The following is a 17261-nucleotide window of genomic DNA, read 5'->3' on the forward strand; positions in this document are numbered from 1 at the left end:
TCGCTCAATACCTTCGATCTCACTAGTTCCTCCTAATAGCCTAACAAGATTGTTCTTTCACGGGAGGTGTGCAGCAAGGTCCAGAACTAGACGTTGTGGCTGGAACAGAGCATGTATATATTATATACACACAGTGACCCTGTTGCATAGCCAGAGCCGAGACATATGCAGCCCTATTACTATGCACTCCATAGTCAATGGATGAAGGCTGCTAGAAACCACCAGGTTTACAAAGCAAATACCAGGCAGCAATGAGACTGTTCCAGTGATTAAGACACGGTGAAAGGAAATGTTCTTTTAGGGACCTTTCACGTGGGGCATAATAGGCTGCGGGATGCACCCGTGTGAAAGATCCCTGAAAGGTATTCTCCGCATAGACATTTGTGAGAATAAACGCAGGGAATCTTAGCAGAAACAGTAGAGCATCATATTGGCGCAATACTATCAGTCCTGAGCATAAGGGTGCGGGCAGACGAGCGTAGGCGTATTTACGTTCGCACGAGCGCAATGTATAATCGCCCGAGCGATCGTTTTTCACCGATCACGACCAGAGCTAGAAAGCGTATTTTCGTTTGTTCCTACTTTGCAAACGGTCTTTTCGGCGATCGAATATGCGTTGGCGCGTATTTCGGTCGCATATGTTCCGTTTTTTTTCGAATTCCCGTTTTTACGCGCCGTAAAATCGCCCATGTGAACGAATACATTCGAAACCATTGCCTCAGATGGTCACGTATATACGTTTGGTCGCAAAAACGCGCCGTTTATGCGCTCGTCTGCCCGCACCCTCATAGTGTAATAAACTACTCCAATTATATAGTATACGGATGACTCACAACTGTAGGCTGGTATATAGCAGTCATTACTCTATCAGGTGGGAAGGGAAAAGAAAAAAAAATGTATCCAAATTACACACACACACACACTAAATATTCAAGGCATTCTTTTACTTCATGGGGGTAATAAACTCTCCATTGATTTTTTTTCCTCATTTAATATGCAACTAGTTTGTTTTTGTAATCAAAATACTAACAACCACCTTCCGTGAGTGAATAACATGTGATCAGTCACCGGGATTCTGAGCTCTGCCCCTGATCACATGACTGATGTCATCACAAGTCCTAAAAGAGGCAGAGCCGTGTGCTTACAGGACCTGTAATGTCACAGTCATGTGATCAGGGATGGCACTCAGAGCCCCAGTAGCTGAGCACATGATGATGACATCATCACAGCTGCTGTCCAGCTCGCATATTTTGTATTTCAGCTGCACTTCAGTAGCGGTGAGCGATTCCAGCGAACTGATTGGTTGTTGGGTACGCACCCCCCTTTGGAGATGTGCAGGAGTGGGCGGCCCATGAAATAAGCAGCAGCATGGCCGTAGAAGGGTCGGCAACTAACCCTAACCCTAACCCCCCGCAGGTCTCGTGAAGTAGTACTCGTGCAGATCTCCAAAGGGGGTGTGTGTACCCAACAACCAATGAGGGCGCTGGAATCGCTCACCGCTACTGCAGTGCGGCTGAAATACAATATATGTGTCCAGCTCTGCTAGTTTAGGACCTGTGATTAACTTCACTCGCTTTCACTATATATTAGTGAGTGGTGCATTGTGCCACCAAAATCACTGGTACTAGTGTGTGTAAACTTAATGGAATCCATCTCTGGTGGGTCATGTCATTTCGCTCCCACAAGCTGAGATTTCTTTGGCTTTATGTTCTTTTCAAATAGAAGTCCGTTTTCAGGCAGCATAATTCCCGTGTGATACTACAGACTACCCCCCAAGTGCTTTAGAGGGGGACAGAAAGCGTACACTTTTTACTTCCGAAGTAACTAAGCAATTGAGTATAACAACGGGAATTTTTTTTCCCCAATTGGAAGTATCAAAAAACATAAAAATTCACATTTGTTGGTACACTTGTTTGTGAAGTCATTCACTGGATGCTTTGGTCTAGTCAATGTATTGCAAGTTACATCTACATTTTATTAAAAGGGGATGTACAGAAACTTTAAAGGGGTTGTCCCGAGGCAGCAAGTGGGTCTATACACTTCTGTATGGCCATAATAATGCACTTTGTAATGTACATTGTGCATTAATTATGAGCCATACAGAAGTTATAAAAAGTTTTATACTTACCTGCTCCGTTGCTGGCGTCCTCGTCTCCATGGTGCCGACTAATTTTCGCCCTCCGATGGCCAAATTAGCCGCGCTTGCGCAGTCCGGGTCTTCTCCTCTTCTCTATGGGGCTCCGTGTAGCTCCGCCCCGTCACGTGCCGATTCCAGCCAATCAGGAGGCTGGAATCGGCAATGGACCGCACAGAAGCCCTGCGGTCCATGAAGACAGAGGATCCCGGCGGCCATCTTCAGCAGGTGAGTATGAAGACGCCGGACCGCCGGGATTCAGGTAAGCGCTGTGCGGGTGGTTTTTTTAACCCCTGCATCGGGGTTGTCTCGCGCCGAACCGGGGGGAGGGGGGGGGGGGGGGGGGGGGTTTAAAAAAAAAAACCCGTTTCGGCGCGGGACATCTCCTTTAATTTTATTTTTTTTTAACTAAAGTGGGGTATGATGTAAAATAAGAAACAAGACTAAACTCAGCCCTTTCTCCCCCACTGTTTCGATCAAATGCTAAATTAGCATGTGACCGCTGCAGCCAGTCATTGGGCTCAGTATCACCAATTGTAAAGGCCACAGCAGTCGCATGTCGAGACCGGTGGGGTTCAGGGAGAGAAAAATTGTAGGAGCAAAAGGGGAGTAGTCATTTTTTTAATTCACCACTTTATAAAACAAAAATTAAAAAGGCACTGGACAACCCCTTTCACTATACAACATATCAATTAGAGGGGTATTGCAATTACTTCAAAATTGCTTCACAATCATTTTGTACTTACTGATTGCTACTGACCAGGACATGTGACTGCTGCTGCCAATCACTAGCTATAGAAGGTCAGTGATTGGCTGCAGCAGTCACATGTCCTAGAAAGAGGGATAGTGATTAGAGATGAGCGAGCGTACTCAGCCACGCCCCTTTTTCACTCGAGCACCGCGATTTTCAAGTACTTCTCTACTCGGGTGAAAAGATTCGGGGGGCGCTGTGGGTGAGTGGGGAGCTGCAGAGGGGGGTGAGGGGTGGGGGGAGTTAGAGAGAGAACTCCCCCCGTTCCCCACTGCTACCCCCCCGCTCCACCACGCCGCTCCCCGGCGCCCCCCGAATCTTTGCACCCGAGTAGCTAGGTACTCGAAAATAGCGATGCTCGATCGAGTAATTACTCGAAACGAGTACGTTCGCTCATCTCTAATAGTGATGCAATTTTAGTAAAAAAAAAAAAAAAAAATCCTCTGAAACTGATCATTTCTAGTTACCAATAAAAGAATAAATATTTAAAATAGAGTACAAATACCACTTCCATATATTTTACCACATACAAAAAAAAACCCACAAGCCCTTACATGCCCCCAACAACACAAATATAAAAGGGTCCTCCTATCTAAAAAAACAAAATTTACCAAAATGAACTCCAGGGCATCAAATAGATTCTCCTTAAGACACCGACATTTCAAGATCCACAATTGAATAGATACCCTTCTCCTGGGGAATATTCTAATATAAAACACGCTACATCAAGTGTCAGCCATAGGATAAAAAAAAACAGGGAGCGCTACAAATTCGCATGACTTTGTAGCAACACAATTGTGATATTGCCGCAAGAAAACACAGCGATATCACACAGATCAATGTGATTTTCTTGCGCCGTTATTGCTGTCACCCGTATCAAGCCTTAGATAGGACTTTAACCCCTTTGTTAAATAGCATATGCAGAGAACAGCTGTATACATGCTCACTGCCCAGTTTGTGTATGAAGTGGGCTCTGGAGCTGAACCCGCTCCATATACAGTGGATATTAGGTGTCTGACAGCCGAAACCCATCGGCAATACCAGATCAGAGAGAACTCAGTTTCGGGGCTGTTAACCCTTTAAATGCTGCTGTCAGTTCTAACAGCATTTAAATGTCTTAAACGATCCTACCGTGATAAGATCATGGGGGTGCCATCCAGCTGTCCCTACGGCTGACATGATTGTTTACCTATTAACCCTTTCCAATCCACTCTGACGTCTGAAGACATTCTGATTGAAGGCTATACAGCTACGATGTCGGAAGACGTCCGGCAGGGTATTCTTACTGTAGAATACTGGCCGTTCTGTTGTCGGGTGCCTCTCCAGCATTTCCCATAATGCAGTACTGGCTCTAGCCAGCAGATGGCGCCATTGTAAAATGGCAGAAAGAGAAAGCCCCCTAGGAAACCCTGAATCTAAAATTGGATTGCAAAGGGTTAAAGATTAGAGATGAGCGAACGTGTTCGGCTCCGCCCCTTTTCGCCCGAGCACCGAACTTTGCGAGCAATTCCGTGCTCGGGCGAAAAAAGTTCGGGGGTCGCCGTGGCAGCGCGGGGGGGTGCGGCGGGGAGTGGGGGGGAGAGGGAGAGAGAGAGGGCTCCCCCCTGTTCCCCGCTGCTGCCGCCCGCGCCGCCGCACCTCCCCCCGCCGCCCGGCGCCGGCCGAATACTTACGCGCGGACACTGAAGTCCTCGGATAAGCCGGTGTCTGGGTGCGTAAGTGTTCGTTAAGAACACGTTCGCTCATCTCTATTAAAGATGTGCCAATTAAAATATAGTATAATACTTTAGTATTGCAATGTATTTTAAAAAGCAAACGATCACAGTCCTCAGAAAATTTGAACCTACGTTAAAAATAAAATAAAAATGATTAGAAAAATACATAGTTTAAAAAGTTCAATCTTTTCCTAGTCATCTAAAACTGGTTTCAGGCATCCATAAAAAGGTGCATTTTTTCTTTCATTATCACATTAATTCCACATAAGCCACGCCAGAAAAAAAAAGGCAGAACTGCATTTAAGTCTCCAAGAAGAAGATGGAATAAAAAATCTATCAAAAAGGTGGATGTTCACCAAAATGGTGCCAGAGAAACTACAGATCATCCTGCAAAAAATACAACAAAGCCCTTATACAGCCCTATTGAGTTAAAGATAAAAAGTCACGGGTCAAGAGATGGTGACAGAAAGCAATTTTTTTTTAAAAAGGCATTTTAATTTTTTTAAGTATTAAAGAAAACAAAAACACTTTATAAGTTTAGTATCACTCAACTCGTACAGACCCCCAGAATAAAGAGGACATCACTTCAATTGTACTATGAAAGCCATAAAAATACCCCTCCCCCACTTAGAATTTTTTTAAGTTTTAAATCTCCCAATATAAATTTATACACTATAGCATAAAGCTTTAAATGGTACCACTGAAAAATACAACGAGCCCCCATGGAAAATATGTCACCTGAAACATAAAATTAGCTTCTACCTGAGGGTTTTTTGCCTTCGTCTGGATCAACACCTACAGGGTAAAAGATGAACCAAGGTCCTTTTCAGCAGTACACACTATGTTACTTTGTTATCGTTGACATAGTCATCCGCCTCCGGCGCTGTCCACACAAAGCAGGACCGGTGAAGACGTTGAGTGGAACCCCCCCAATCACTTACTAATGGCTTGCGCTACATTCACACGCCAGTTCTGTGCATTTCAAAAATGCCATTTCGGCATTTCATAAATTCCGTAGACAATATAGCTTGCTATGGTACAGCATTTCCGTTACGAAAGCAGCATAGTACATGCTGTTCAGTGGTTTCTGTAATCCTGGCGGCTGCACTCAAATAGGCTATTCCCATGTCAGGCATGATTGGCCAAGATGAGAATACTAGTATAAGAAGAGAACAAATCAGCAATAGTATAATTGATGGTGTAAACAGAGATTTCATGAACAGAGCGTAGGAGATTCTTGCAAATGCATTAAAAAAAATTATATATATATATATTCATTCATTCATTCAGGCAATAGGCAAGCCATTAGTGTAGTAGAGAGGCATAAACATTTATCTTAACCATCTTTGGCCTCTTGATTGCTGTGCGGGTGCAGATTATGAGCTCCACTTTTGTAAAAAGGAATACCCAACTACTATCCGGCTAGCACCTTCCAATGTTATTAGAATACAATAGGACATGATGGAAGGAAAGCCCAGAAAACATGACAAGCAGAACAAAGCCTGTAATCCAAGAAAGAACAGACAAGACGCTGCCTGGTCTGGGGAAGAAAACTTTGGAGAAAGACTTCCCATATGGATTCTGGGGCAATATGGTGTATTTATTCTATGGCTATGAGGTACACAGAAAGCTGCCGTCTGCTTTATTAGGGAACAGCTAAGAAGCTGCTGAGTAATGCTGAAGAACATTAATAGCAGGTAATCACTAGCAACATGGAAGCGACTAATTGGCTCTTTACTTTATAAAGCATGTGTTATAGAGAGACTCAGAGCCCTGGTGACTTCATGAACAGCAGGGATGCCAACAATCACTCTAAGACCGGGCAAATAGAAATCCGCACCAACTTATCACTCAGTAAAACTTTTATTTTAAAATGGGTCTTGTCCTCCGATAACACCGACACTCCGGAGAATACCGCAACTCTGATGTAAATGAAGGCAATATTGTGTGCGTTGAATCTTCCACATTTTCCAGTACAACCAGAATGAACATTAATTACTCTGATGAGTCCAAGCAATAGATAGGAGTCTGTAATTCACATTCCGTTTCTCAGAGGTACCAAAACAGCAAGTAGTTCCATATATTAGCACAATACATCGGTAGATGGGTAATGGTGACTGGTGGATAAACTTCTCAGTGGCGTTTTCTAAAGCCTGGGAAAAAAGTGAATTATAATTAGTTTCATGCATTGCTAAGAGTTTGCAGGCATAAACCAAGAGCAACCAAGCAACAGTCCAACACCACAAAGGAAGTGTGTGTTACCTTTCTTCTTCTTCCCTTTCTTAGGTCCTCTCTTGGATTTCTTAGCGGAGGGCATGAGATCCTGCATTAAAAAAAAAAAGGCAATAAGTGAATGAAAGTATTAAAGACCAAATGTTACCAGTCTGACGCAATTCAAGAATGCCAAGCGCCAGGTGATATATAATACGACAGCTCCACATAATTTGGCATTTTGTCCCCCTCCCCACATGCGGAATAAGTTGGCGCTATACAAATAAAGATTATTATTATTATTATTATTTTAAACCCTGATCTGCCAGCTTCTGGGACGCTGATGGTTGAATAGTTTTGTATGACCAATCCTATGAACAACTGACCGGCTGCAAGGTGGCGGATCTAAATTGAACATGTATGCCCAGATTCATAGTGTCTCACCTCTGTTCTCACTTCTCCTCCTGTTAGGGCACTAATATCTGAGAAATGTGTGAGAGAACTGAGCTGAGACGTCATGGCAAGTGACCTCTTCCTACGAGCCTTCTCCTTTCGAGTCATATTTAATCGCACCATCATGGATTCTTCATAGTTTGTCCTTCGGAAAGGAAAAAAAATACAAAAACAGAAAGTCAGTATTCCATAAACTATAGAAAAAAACAAAAACAAACAGTGGAAAACTTTTGTCTAAGCCTAACGAAGGTCCTGGCTGGCATGGTAGCAACATGAAAGCTACTCACCGATGCTGATCTTCTCTCTCGTGCTGCATCATGTGATAGGCTTTTCCTTCTCGGATTTCTTCAGGCGCATCTGTATACTGTTCTTTCAGCTCCCGGATGACCGAGCTGCTCAGAGCTCGTTTCTTAGCCCGTTCTAAAATTCTGCGTTCCCTCTCTGCCTCATTGTCATCTGCAATAAGGTTTACAATCAGAACACCAGAAACGCTTATGACACCATGGATGCATTGAGCTATACATTACACATTGCTTACCATACTGTACTGGCACAAGTTTAGGGGGTACATATTTCCTGGTCCTGCTCTGATAAGTCTTTCCTACACCACTTTCATCTTCATCACTCTCTGAACTCTCCTTGTCAGACTCTAACTGTGAAATTGGAAGAAAAACAAAAATTTAAAAAAAAAGTGAAAACAAAAAAGTAAAAAGGCAGTAATTGAATTACAAAAGAAAAAAAAAGACAAATTTTTGAAAAATTATGTGAAAGGTGTTTTCCAACCCCCAGATTACATTTTCAAAACTCCATCTTTACCTCAATGCAAAGTTTGACAACTCCAAGGCTTCCCATTAGTGTTTACATGCAGCACTTCCACCACAGCGACTATAATCCTTAGTGTTGGCTTCAGTGCCAGGACTTGTTTCTATCCTGTCTGACCATCTGATATAGGCCCCCTATCCACGGGCGAGGCGGAATATCGCTAGCGATATTCCGCTAGCTGGGGAGGGTGGAGCACTGACAGGTCTCCAAGAGGAGCCCATCTAATAGATAGACTCACCACAGCATGCCGCGATTTAAATCCTGCGAGTGGAGAATCGCTATGATTCTCCACTTATGGACGCCGGCGTTAATCCTATGGAAAGCTTTACAGAGCATGATCCGTGGGTCATTTATTGCAAGCGGATCATCGCCGTGGACAGGCCTTCTAAGAATCCAAACTAGAGATTACAAGCCATGGACAGGACGTGGGCGAGGGCATAGTGCTAGAAAGTCAAGTCATGGACAGCGGGAGAAGCAGATTGGTACAGAATAGGTGCAGCAAGTCCACTGAAAACTTTTTATGGTTCCTTATGTTTAAAGAGAGTTTATAAACAAGTCCTAGAATTCCCTTTTAATGGTTTAAGATGTGAATTAATGGGCAAAATAATTCCACAACCCGTGAACCAAACAAAACCGTCATGATCGTACCTTACTCATCAGGTTCTGAGGATTGGGTTTGAAGCGCAGAGGATCATTCGCGGCAAGACTCCCGGTCACAGCGGCTCTTATCAGCTTATCTATTTGATACTTCAGTTTTTGTTCAATTGGACGCATTTTTTCCAAAACCTGAGGAATAAACAAATCTTTGAATATAGCTCTGGCCAAATTTTCAAAACTACTCAAATATAAGACAGTTTTGATCCCTTTAGCAAGTGATGAAAGAGAACACCACTGGATACTTGACATGTATACGGTAGTACAGACCGTAATGGCAGATTATATCCAAGCACCTATTTGTATTACAAAAGAATAAAGCAGCCATGACAGTAATATGACTCATTCCAGCATTTGAAGCCCCTACCGTGTACAACTCTGGGCTACAAGCACTCTACATAGTAGATATCCCATGGGAGTATAGATGTAAAGTATTAGGATGGGCGTCTACTTACTGTGCGTATCTCCACCAGTCTCATAACGCCCAGGTTTTCCTTGAGGGATCTCCCAGCAGCTTTTTCCATGATAATGTGAACAAGATCCTGCATATATAGCAGGAGCAGCTGATCCTTCACCTCTAGGAAACTAAGACCCTAGAAGAAAACTTGATATTCAGTCACAATGTATTGGATCGATGCAGGCTACCAGTCCATTTTTATACTAATAGATGGTGGGAGAGTGATCAAAAATGTAACTTAGAACAGAATTGGATTTTCCAATTTTTTTTGTCTGCGTTTTCTACTTCTGGGTCTTCTCATGTGTTTCGGTGTGTAGTTTCTTGATATGGACCAATGAGGAGTCAGTGGTTTCCAAACTTTAATCTTTAGCTCTGAACAACTTAAATGTATCCCGTGAAGGTCAAAACCACACATGTAAGGCCCCCTGTCCACGGTGTTGTGGTATCCGCCACCGCCCGGGAGCAGGAGCTGGCAGACGGATCTCTGCCATTAGCCTATCTGACAGATAGGCTGAGCGTGGAGAATTGCGGCAATTCACAGCATGCTGCGAATTGCAGTCCGCGAGCGAAGAATCACTGATTCTCCGCTCGTGGACACAGGGCCGGCGCTTGCTATGGAAAGCTTCAGACGGCGTGACTCGCCGGTGAAATCACGCCCATGGACAGGGGGCCTAGAGATTTTCTTTTTGCAAACAATACAACTACATAACAAACCAAGAAATTTGCTAATGCAGAGAGATTTTCTGCACCAAATTCACCCTGTGTAAACATGACTTAAAAAAGGTCCCCATGCCATTCCTCCACACACATAAGGGAGTATGGCCACCTTAGGCAAGCAGACTGCGTCTCAAATCTGCAGCCTCACTTTAATGCAGAGCCCATTTAAAAACTCAAATTAGATGCAATTGGAGTCCTGGAATTCACAATTCATCACAGGTTTTCCTCTCACCTTTTCTGTTGGGTAGACCCCATTGCGGACTTTCTCTGTTAGGTTTTGTATGTGTTCTGTGACTGCTGTTACCTGTCAAAGTGCATAAAAGGTAAAAAAAAAAGTTATATCAAAGTCCAGTACAAGTCACAAACCTGGAAACTACAGGCCGGTAAGTCTAACTTCTATTGTGAGTAAAACGTTTGAAGGGTTTCTAAGAGATGCTATACTGGAGCACCTCAAGGAAAATACCTGTATAACTCCATATCAGCATGGGTTTATGAGGGATCGCTCCTGTCAAAACAAACTGATCAGCTTCTACGAGAAGTTAAGTTCTAGGGGGGAGAGTCATTGGATCTTAAATCTGGACTTTCCCAAAGCGTTTGATACTGTGCCGCATAAAAGGTTGGCATATAAATTGAGAATGCTTGGTCTGGGAGAAAATGTGTGTAAGTGGGTAAGTAACTGGCTCAGAGATAGAAAGCAGAGGAGGGTTATTATGATACATACTCTGATTGGGTCACCATTACTAGTGGGGTACCACAGGGGGCAGTTTTGGGCTCTATTCTTTTAAGTATATTTATTAACATTGTGGAGAGATTGTGCAGTAAAATATCAATATTTGCAGATGATACAAAACTATATAAAATAATTAACACAAGAGAGGACAGTATATGGTTACAAGAGGATCTGGATACGTTTGGGGCAGAAAAGTGGCAAATGAGATTTAACAATGACAAGTACAAGGTCATGTGCAGAGGAAATACATGTCACCAGTACACACTAAATGGGGAACACGGAAATGAAGGACTTGGGGGTTTTAGTTACCTGTAAGCTTAATTGGAGCAACCAGTGTCAGGCAGCTGCTGCCAAGGCAAATAGGATCATTGGGTGCATCAAAAGAGGTCTGGGGGCGCATGATGAGAACATTGTTCTTCCTTTCTTCAAGTCACTAATCAGACCACATATGGAATATTTTGTACAGTTCTGGGTACCAGTATTCAGGAAGGACATATCAGAGCTTGAGCGGGTACAAAGGTGGGCAACTCAAGTAATAAATAGAATGGGTGGACTACAATACCCAGAGAGGTGATCAAAATTGAGATTTAGTTTAGAAAAAAAAAATGATGGCTGAGGGGCAACCTAATAACTAGGTATAGATATATCAGGGACAATACAGATATCTCTACCATGACCTATTTATACCCAGAGAAGGGGTAACCCTCTACATCTAGGGTAAAGAGGGTTTCTACACCGACATAGAAGGGGGTTCTTTACTGTAAGAGCAGTGAGACTATGGAACTCTCTGCCTGAGGACGTGGTGATGACAAATTCACAAAAAGGATAGGGGTGGGGGGGGGGCTGGATGCCTTCCTTGAGTGCTACATATTAGAGTCATCGATTACTTCAGAAGGGTTGTTGATCCAGGGATTTATTCAGATTGCTAGATTGGAGTTGTGAAGGAATTTTGTTTTTATCTTAAAATTAGGAAAATGGGCTTCTACCTCATGGGGTTCTTCGCCTTCCTCTGGATCAACCTTGAGGAGTAATAGAACTAGATGGACAAATGTCGTTTTTTCAGCCTAAGGACACATTCACACGAGTTGAAAAAAAAAAAAGCTGCGCCCGGAATTCTCAGGTGCCACTTGGATCGGACCGTGCACGGACATCCCGTCCACATGTTGAACACCGCACGGTCATGTCCGATTTTTGGATGAGAACAGCACACAAGAATAGGACATGCTGCAAATGTTTCTTCCGCGGATTAACAGAACCCTGCGCACCCATCCAAATGAACAGATGAAAAATCAGATAGAACCATCAACCGCGGGATGTCCATGTGCGACCGATGCAAGATGCACCGGAGACTCTTGGGAGCAGCATTGTAGTCGCCCCCGTCCTTACACACTCATGCTGCCATGTAGAGTTCGTCTGATCAGAGCATCACCTACTTGTTCTTGTATGGTACCAAGCAATGCCTGCGCCTCCGACAGATCTTCAGAGGATACACCCTACAGAGAGAAGAGATAGCAGTGAATGTAATATGGCTGCAGCCCACATTCCCAGCTGTATAAAAGAGTCATACTTTATAACAACTCATCCATGCATACAGTGAGATATAAATTTGGATAAACACAAGTTAGCGTTGGTCGGTTCCCCCTCTGCATGCACAGGGGAAAAAAAAAAAAAAGGCGCAGGTGTGAGCGACCCGATGCAAATCAATGGGTATTGGCATCATGTGTTGGGCATGTGAGATGCGTAATGACGATCCGCCCAGGTGAGATGGGCATCACTTGCCAACAGGCAGAGGACAAGTTAGGAGGAAGGGAGACCCCTAGTGGCGGAGCAGCAAAGGGAGTTTGCAGCAGGATAGGTTATAAGTTACTAATGTGAGTTGCACTTCTCCTGGCTCTCTCATGATCACAAGTTGTCGGAGAACTTTGTGACCATTAACAAAACCCAACACCCATAACATCCTAGTAACCAAGTACAAGCAGGGGTCGCTGAACTGCCCGACTCGTGAAGTGCGGCGTGCAGCAGTCACACATGGGGCAGCCTCGGTGCAACCTCCCCCGGCAGGCAACTCCGGCTCCCCGCCGCTCACCTGTACTGCGGCCATGCTCGCTGCTGCACGGCTCCGGATACAGCACACACCGAGTCTCCAGGCCGGGCAACACGCGACAGGAAGCGGAAACCAGGGTAGACCTCGCCGTATCCACCAATGACTAGCCGCCGCTGCAGAGAGCCAGCCAATCACAGCGGCGCACACTAGCCGGTTAGTAGTGCGCTGAAGAGAGTCTGGCCATTAGAAGGCCGGGCACGGGTCTGATAAACACAACGAGGATCGGTGGATAGAACGGAGGCTAAACCGTTATCACTGCAGAGCGGCTCCCCATGCCCTATCTGCTGAGAGAAGTAACGGAAGTGCCGAGGAATCACATCTAGCGCTCCCTGCGATGCTCTCCCTTGTCCGTGCTACTTGGGCGCCCTCAGCTGGGCAATGTCATGTAATGCAGTGTTTGGATCCTTGCCGGTCGAACTTTAGGCTGGGTTCACACAGGGCGGATTTGTCGCGGCATTTGGCCGCGGCAAATCCGCCCGCGGCCGCTAATCTCGGGATTAGCCAGCCATGTGGATGAGGTTTCTCAGAAATCTCGTCCACACGGGACGGCCAATCCGCTGCGGTAAATCCGGCTGAAACCGCGGCAGCCGCGGTTTCAGAAGATGCAGCATGTCTATTTACCTTTCCTTTTTTGTTTACTTTCGTCGCGGCCGCGCTCTCCTCTATGGGAGCGCCAGCCGCACTGGAAAAGCAAGCGGCTGGGCCGCTTCAAAGCCGCGGCGGTTCTCCCGGCGTAAATCTCGCGATTTTTGCCGCGGCCAAACTGCGAGATTTCCGACGGGAATACGCCCCGTGTGAACCCTGCCTTAGGCTGCTCTCACACAGGCCCTCGAAAAAAAACGCAGTGTTTACTGTGTTTTCAGCTGCGTTGACAGTGTTTCAGCACAGTAAGGCTGGGTTCACACGGGGTGTATTCCCATCGGAAATCTTGCGGTTTGGCCGCAGCAAAAACCGCGAGATTTGCGCCGGGAGAACCGCCGCGGTTTAAGCCGCGGCGGCTTTGAAGCGGCCCGGCCGCTTGCTTTTCCGTTGCGGCCGGCTCTCCCAGGCTGGGTTCACACAGATCCGCCCGCGGCAAAACCGCCCGCGGCCGCTAATCTCGGGATTAGCCAGCCATGCGGATGAGATTTCTCAGAAATCTCGTCTACACGGGACGGCCAATCCGCTGCGGTAAATCCGGTTGAAACCGCAGCTGCGGCCGCCGCAGCCGCGGTTTCCAAAGATTGAGCATGTCTGTTTATCCTGTCTTTTTTGTTTATTTACGTCGCGGCCGCGCTCTCCTCTATGAGAGCGCCGGCCGCAACGGAAAAGCAAGCGGCCGGGCTGCTTCAAAGCCGCCGCAGCTTAAACCGTGGCGGTTCTCCCAGCGGAATTCTCGCGGTTTTTGCTGCGGCCAAACCGCGAGATTTCCGACGGGAATCCGCCCTGTGTGAACCCTGCCCCCTAGAGGAGAGCGCGGCCGTGACATAAATAAACAAAAAAGAAAAGATAAACAGACATGCTCGGTTTCAACCGGATTTACCGCAGCGGATTGGCCGTCCCGTGTGGACGAGATTTCTGAGAAACCTCATCCACATGGCTGGCTAATCCCGAGATTAGCGGCCGCGGGCGGATCTGCTGCGGCAAATCCGCCCTGTGTGAACCCAGCCTAAGGCCCCCTGTCCACGGACGTGAAATCGCTGGCGAATCACGCCGTCTGACGCTCCCATAGCGTTGCTTTGGAAAGCGCCGGCCCCGTGTCCACGAGCGGAGAATCATTGCGATTCTCTGCTCGCGGACGGCAATTCGCAGCATGCCTATCAGATAGGCTGACCGGCGGAGATTCGTTTGCGGCTCCTGCTCCCGTTGGGGATCTGTATCCTGTCCGTAGTCAGTACATGTGAACAGGTCTTGCAGCTCCTTACTTTACAGGGATAAGTTCCTTTTTGTGTGTCAGAGGGCAATGCACTCCTGAATATAAAGTTCCTCAAATTAGAAGGCTGCCTATAACATAGGAGGGGAGGGTCCGGGAATATGGTTTTCAGACGGTCATCCTTGTGCAGGGTATGGTGGAGTTTTCTTGCGGTTTTCCTTAGTACCTCTAGTTGCGGATTGTAGGTCACTACTAGAGGCACACGATTGTTTCTTTCCTTCTCCTTGTATTGGAGTAGTTGATTTCTGGGTATCCTGGTGGCTCTGGGGATTTGGTCATCAATTGAGGTGAGATGGTAGGTAGCCCTGATTTAAAAATGTCCTTTTGAGATTGTGTAAATGTTCCTCTCTGTCTGTACGGTTGGAGCAGATCCGGTTGTATCCAATGGCCTGGCTGTAGATGATGGACTTTTTGATGTGTTTAGAAAGGGAACTGTCCCATCTGAGGTATGTGGGCTGCTCAATCGGTTTTCGGTATAGGGATGTCTGTATTGAGTTGTTCTAAATTTTTATGGTGGTGTCTAAAAAGCTGATTTCTGTATATGAGTAGCTTAATGTCAGGTTTATGGTGGGGTGGAATGCACTGCATTTCTCATGGAATTTTATTAGTTCTTGTTCGGTGTTGGTCCAGATGATTATTATGTCATCAATGTAGCGGAAGTAGGCCAGTGGTTTGTTGGGGCAGGAGGCCAAAGAGTCACTCTCCAGCTTTGCCATGAAAAGGTTGGCATATGGTGGTGCCATTTTACTGCCCATGGCGGTCCCAGTGAGTTGCAGAAATATCTCTTTGTCAAAGGAGAAACAATTGTGTGTGAGGATGAATCTTGTAAGTTGTAACACAGATTCAGAGGCAACCCCATTGGCTTCAAGGTGTACCTGGCAGGCGGTCAGTCCATCTTTGTGTGGGATGTTGGAGTATAAGGACTCCACATCTATTGTGGCCAGTATTGCGCCATCTGGGAGGGGACCTTCGGTTGACAGTTTGTTCAGTAGGTCCGTGGTGTTCTGTAAGTAGCTGGTTGTATTCCTCACCAGTGGTTTGAGGACTCCTTCTACCCTTCCTGAAATTTTTTCAGTGAGGGTTCCCACACCTAAGATAATTGGCCTCCCTGGGTTGCCAGCTTTGTGTATTTTGGGAAGCATGTAGAATACTCCAACCCTGAGGTTCTCCAGTATCAAGTCCAAAAGTCTTGTGGAGCCCACAGACAGGCTTCCGATAACCCTTCTCAATTCTCTCACATATTTCTGAGTCGGGTCTTGATCCAGTTTGGAGTAGTATCTGGTGTCCGTCAGCTGCTTGTCTGCTTCTTTCTTGTAGTCTGATGTATTCATGAGGACTATAGCACCACCCTTATCTGCAGGCCTATTGGTGATCTCCTTGTTGTTTTTGAGTGCATAGATGGCCCTTCTTTCCTGCATATTGATATTAAATGCTCCCCTTTTCTGCTGGTCCAGTATAGTATATTGCACCTCATGTCTATGGTACCATGAGGCCGGTCAGGGACCCCGGGCGGCAGTTGTGCGGTTTGCTGCGGCCTGGAATGACTTTGTGCCCAAGTTCGGCATGTGGCACGCTCGGCCGTGCATGCACGTGCCTGCTATGAGAAGAGCATGCGCTCTAGCTCTGTGAGTTATAGTGGATGGCTGGGAGCTCTGGTCAGCCGGCTTGATTGCTGATCCCATCACCCGGGTTGCAGGAGTGCGGCGCAGGGGAGCTCCGGTTCTAATGATCTCCCCTGGCTGCCTTAACTCTGGTCGCCGCCAGGTTGCTAGGGATGCGGCGGGTGCCGTCGCACCGCATCTCCGCTGCCATGACTCCCAGGCGCGTGTCCTCGGTCTCTGTTTGTGCTGCAAGGCTGGGGGCGTTTTTTCCCAGCGCCTCTGTGATTGGGTCCTGCTGCAGTCAGGCTCCCCGCCCCAATCAGCTGCTGGGGCAGGAGTCCTGACAGCATTTAAACGTGTCTGTTTCCTTCCAGGATGCCAGTGTATGTTTTTCTCCAGGCTACACCCACGTTTTCAGATTGATCTCCTTGCTTTTGACCCTCCTGCTTCGGACTTGACTTGCCTGTGCCTGACCCTTTTGTATCGCGTTCCCTCCAGTTGCTGACCCGGATTGTCTAACCTGATTCTGTGTTCGTTTGTCCTGGTATTTGTCTTTGTGTTTGATCCTGCCCCGCTTCTTTAGCTAGGGTGGGGACTGTCATCCAGTTGTTGTCCTAGGGCTTAGCCTAGGGGGGGCAAGTATGTAGGGATAGGGGTTGTGGGCTGTTTTCAGGAATTCCCGCACCCGGACCCCACTTCCCTGACAGCAGCATCATAGTGCTGTGTAATACTTTTAATAGACATAGATATTACCTCTTAATAGTTCATAAATTTGTTTATGTAGAGTCCACGCAAAACTTTTTGGGCACTGGTGATAGACAAAACAGGCCTGCGCAATAGCTAATTTACCTATAAAGTTTCTTCTGCACATCGCTTTCACGTAATCTGCCAGAGCCCAAGAAGTTTTTTACGAACTATACCCATCTGCTTTGTGGCGTGCTATGTTCATGTGTAAGTTTTTACAAGTTTTCATACCGGCCGCAATGTATTGCTCACGTAC

At 46.2% G+C, this 17261-nt stretch overlaps 1 protein-coding gene across 2 annotated transcripts; it reads right to left on the bottom strand.

Moving 5' to 3' along the window:
* Window positions 1–5881: 5881 nt before the first annotated feature.
* On the bottom strand, window positions 5882–12863 carry NGDN (neuroguidin). Of its 2 annotated transcripts, none has more exons than XM_066603992.1 (10): window positions 12731–12863; window positions 12078–12137; window positions 10147–10218; window positions 9196–9333; window positions 8735–8872; window positions 7803–7917; window positions 7552–7720; window positions 7256–7409; window positions 6868–6923; window positions 5882–6755 (listed from the first exon to the last, which is right to left on the bottom strand). In XM_066603992.1, the coding sequence occupies exons 1-10, from the start codon at window positions 12743–12745 to the stop codon at window positions 6734–6736; spliced, it is 939 nt and encodes a 312-aa protein (XP_066460089.1). In that variant the 5' UTR covers window positions 12746–12863; the 3' UTR covers window positions 5882–6733. The 2 variants fall into 2 exon arrangements, with proteins under 2 accessions (XP_066460089.1, XP_066460087.1); XM_066603990.1 differs by having other exon boundaries at window positions 5882–6753; window positions 6863–6923.
* Between the last annotated feature and the right edge of the window lie 4398 nt (window positions 12864–17261).

Source organism: Eleutherodactylus coqui, chromosome 5, assembly GCF_035609145.1.
Source record: "Eleutherodactylus coqui strain aEleCoq1 chromosome 5, aEleCoq1.hap1, whole genome shotgun sequence".
Classification (NCBI taxonomy): Eukaryota; Metazoa; Chordata; class Amphibia; order Anura; family Eleutherodactylidae; genus Eleutherodactylus; species Eleutherodactylus coqui.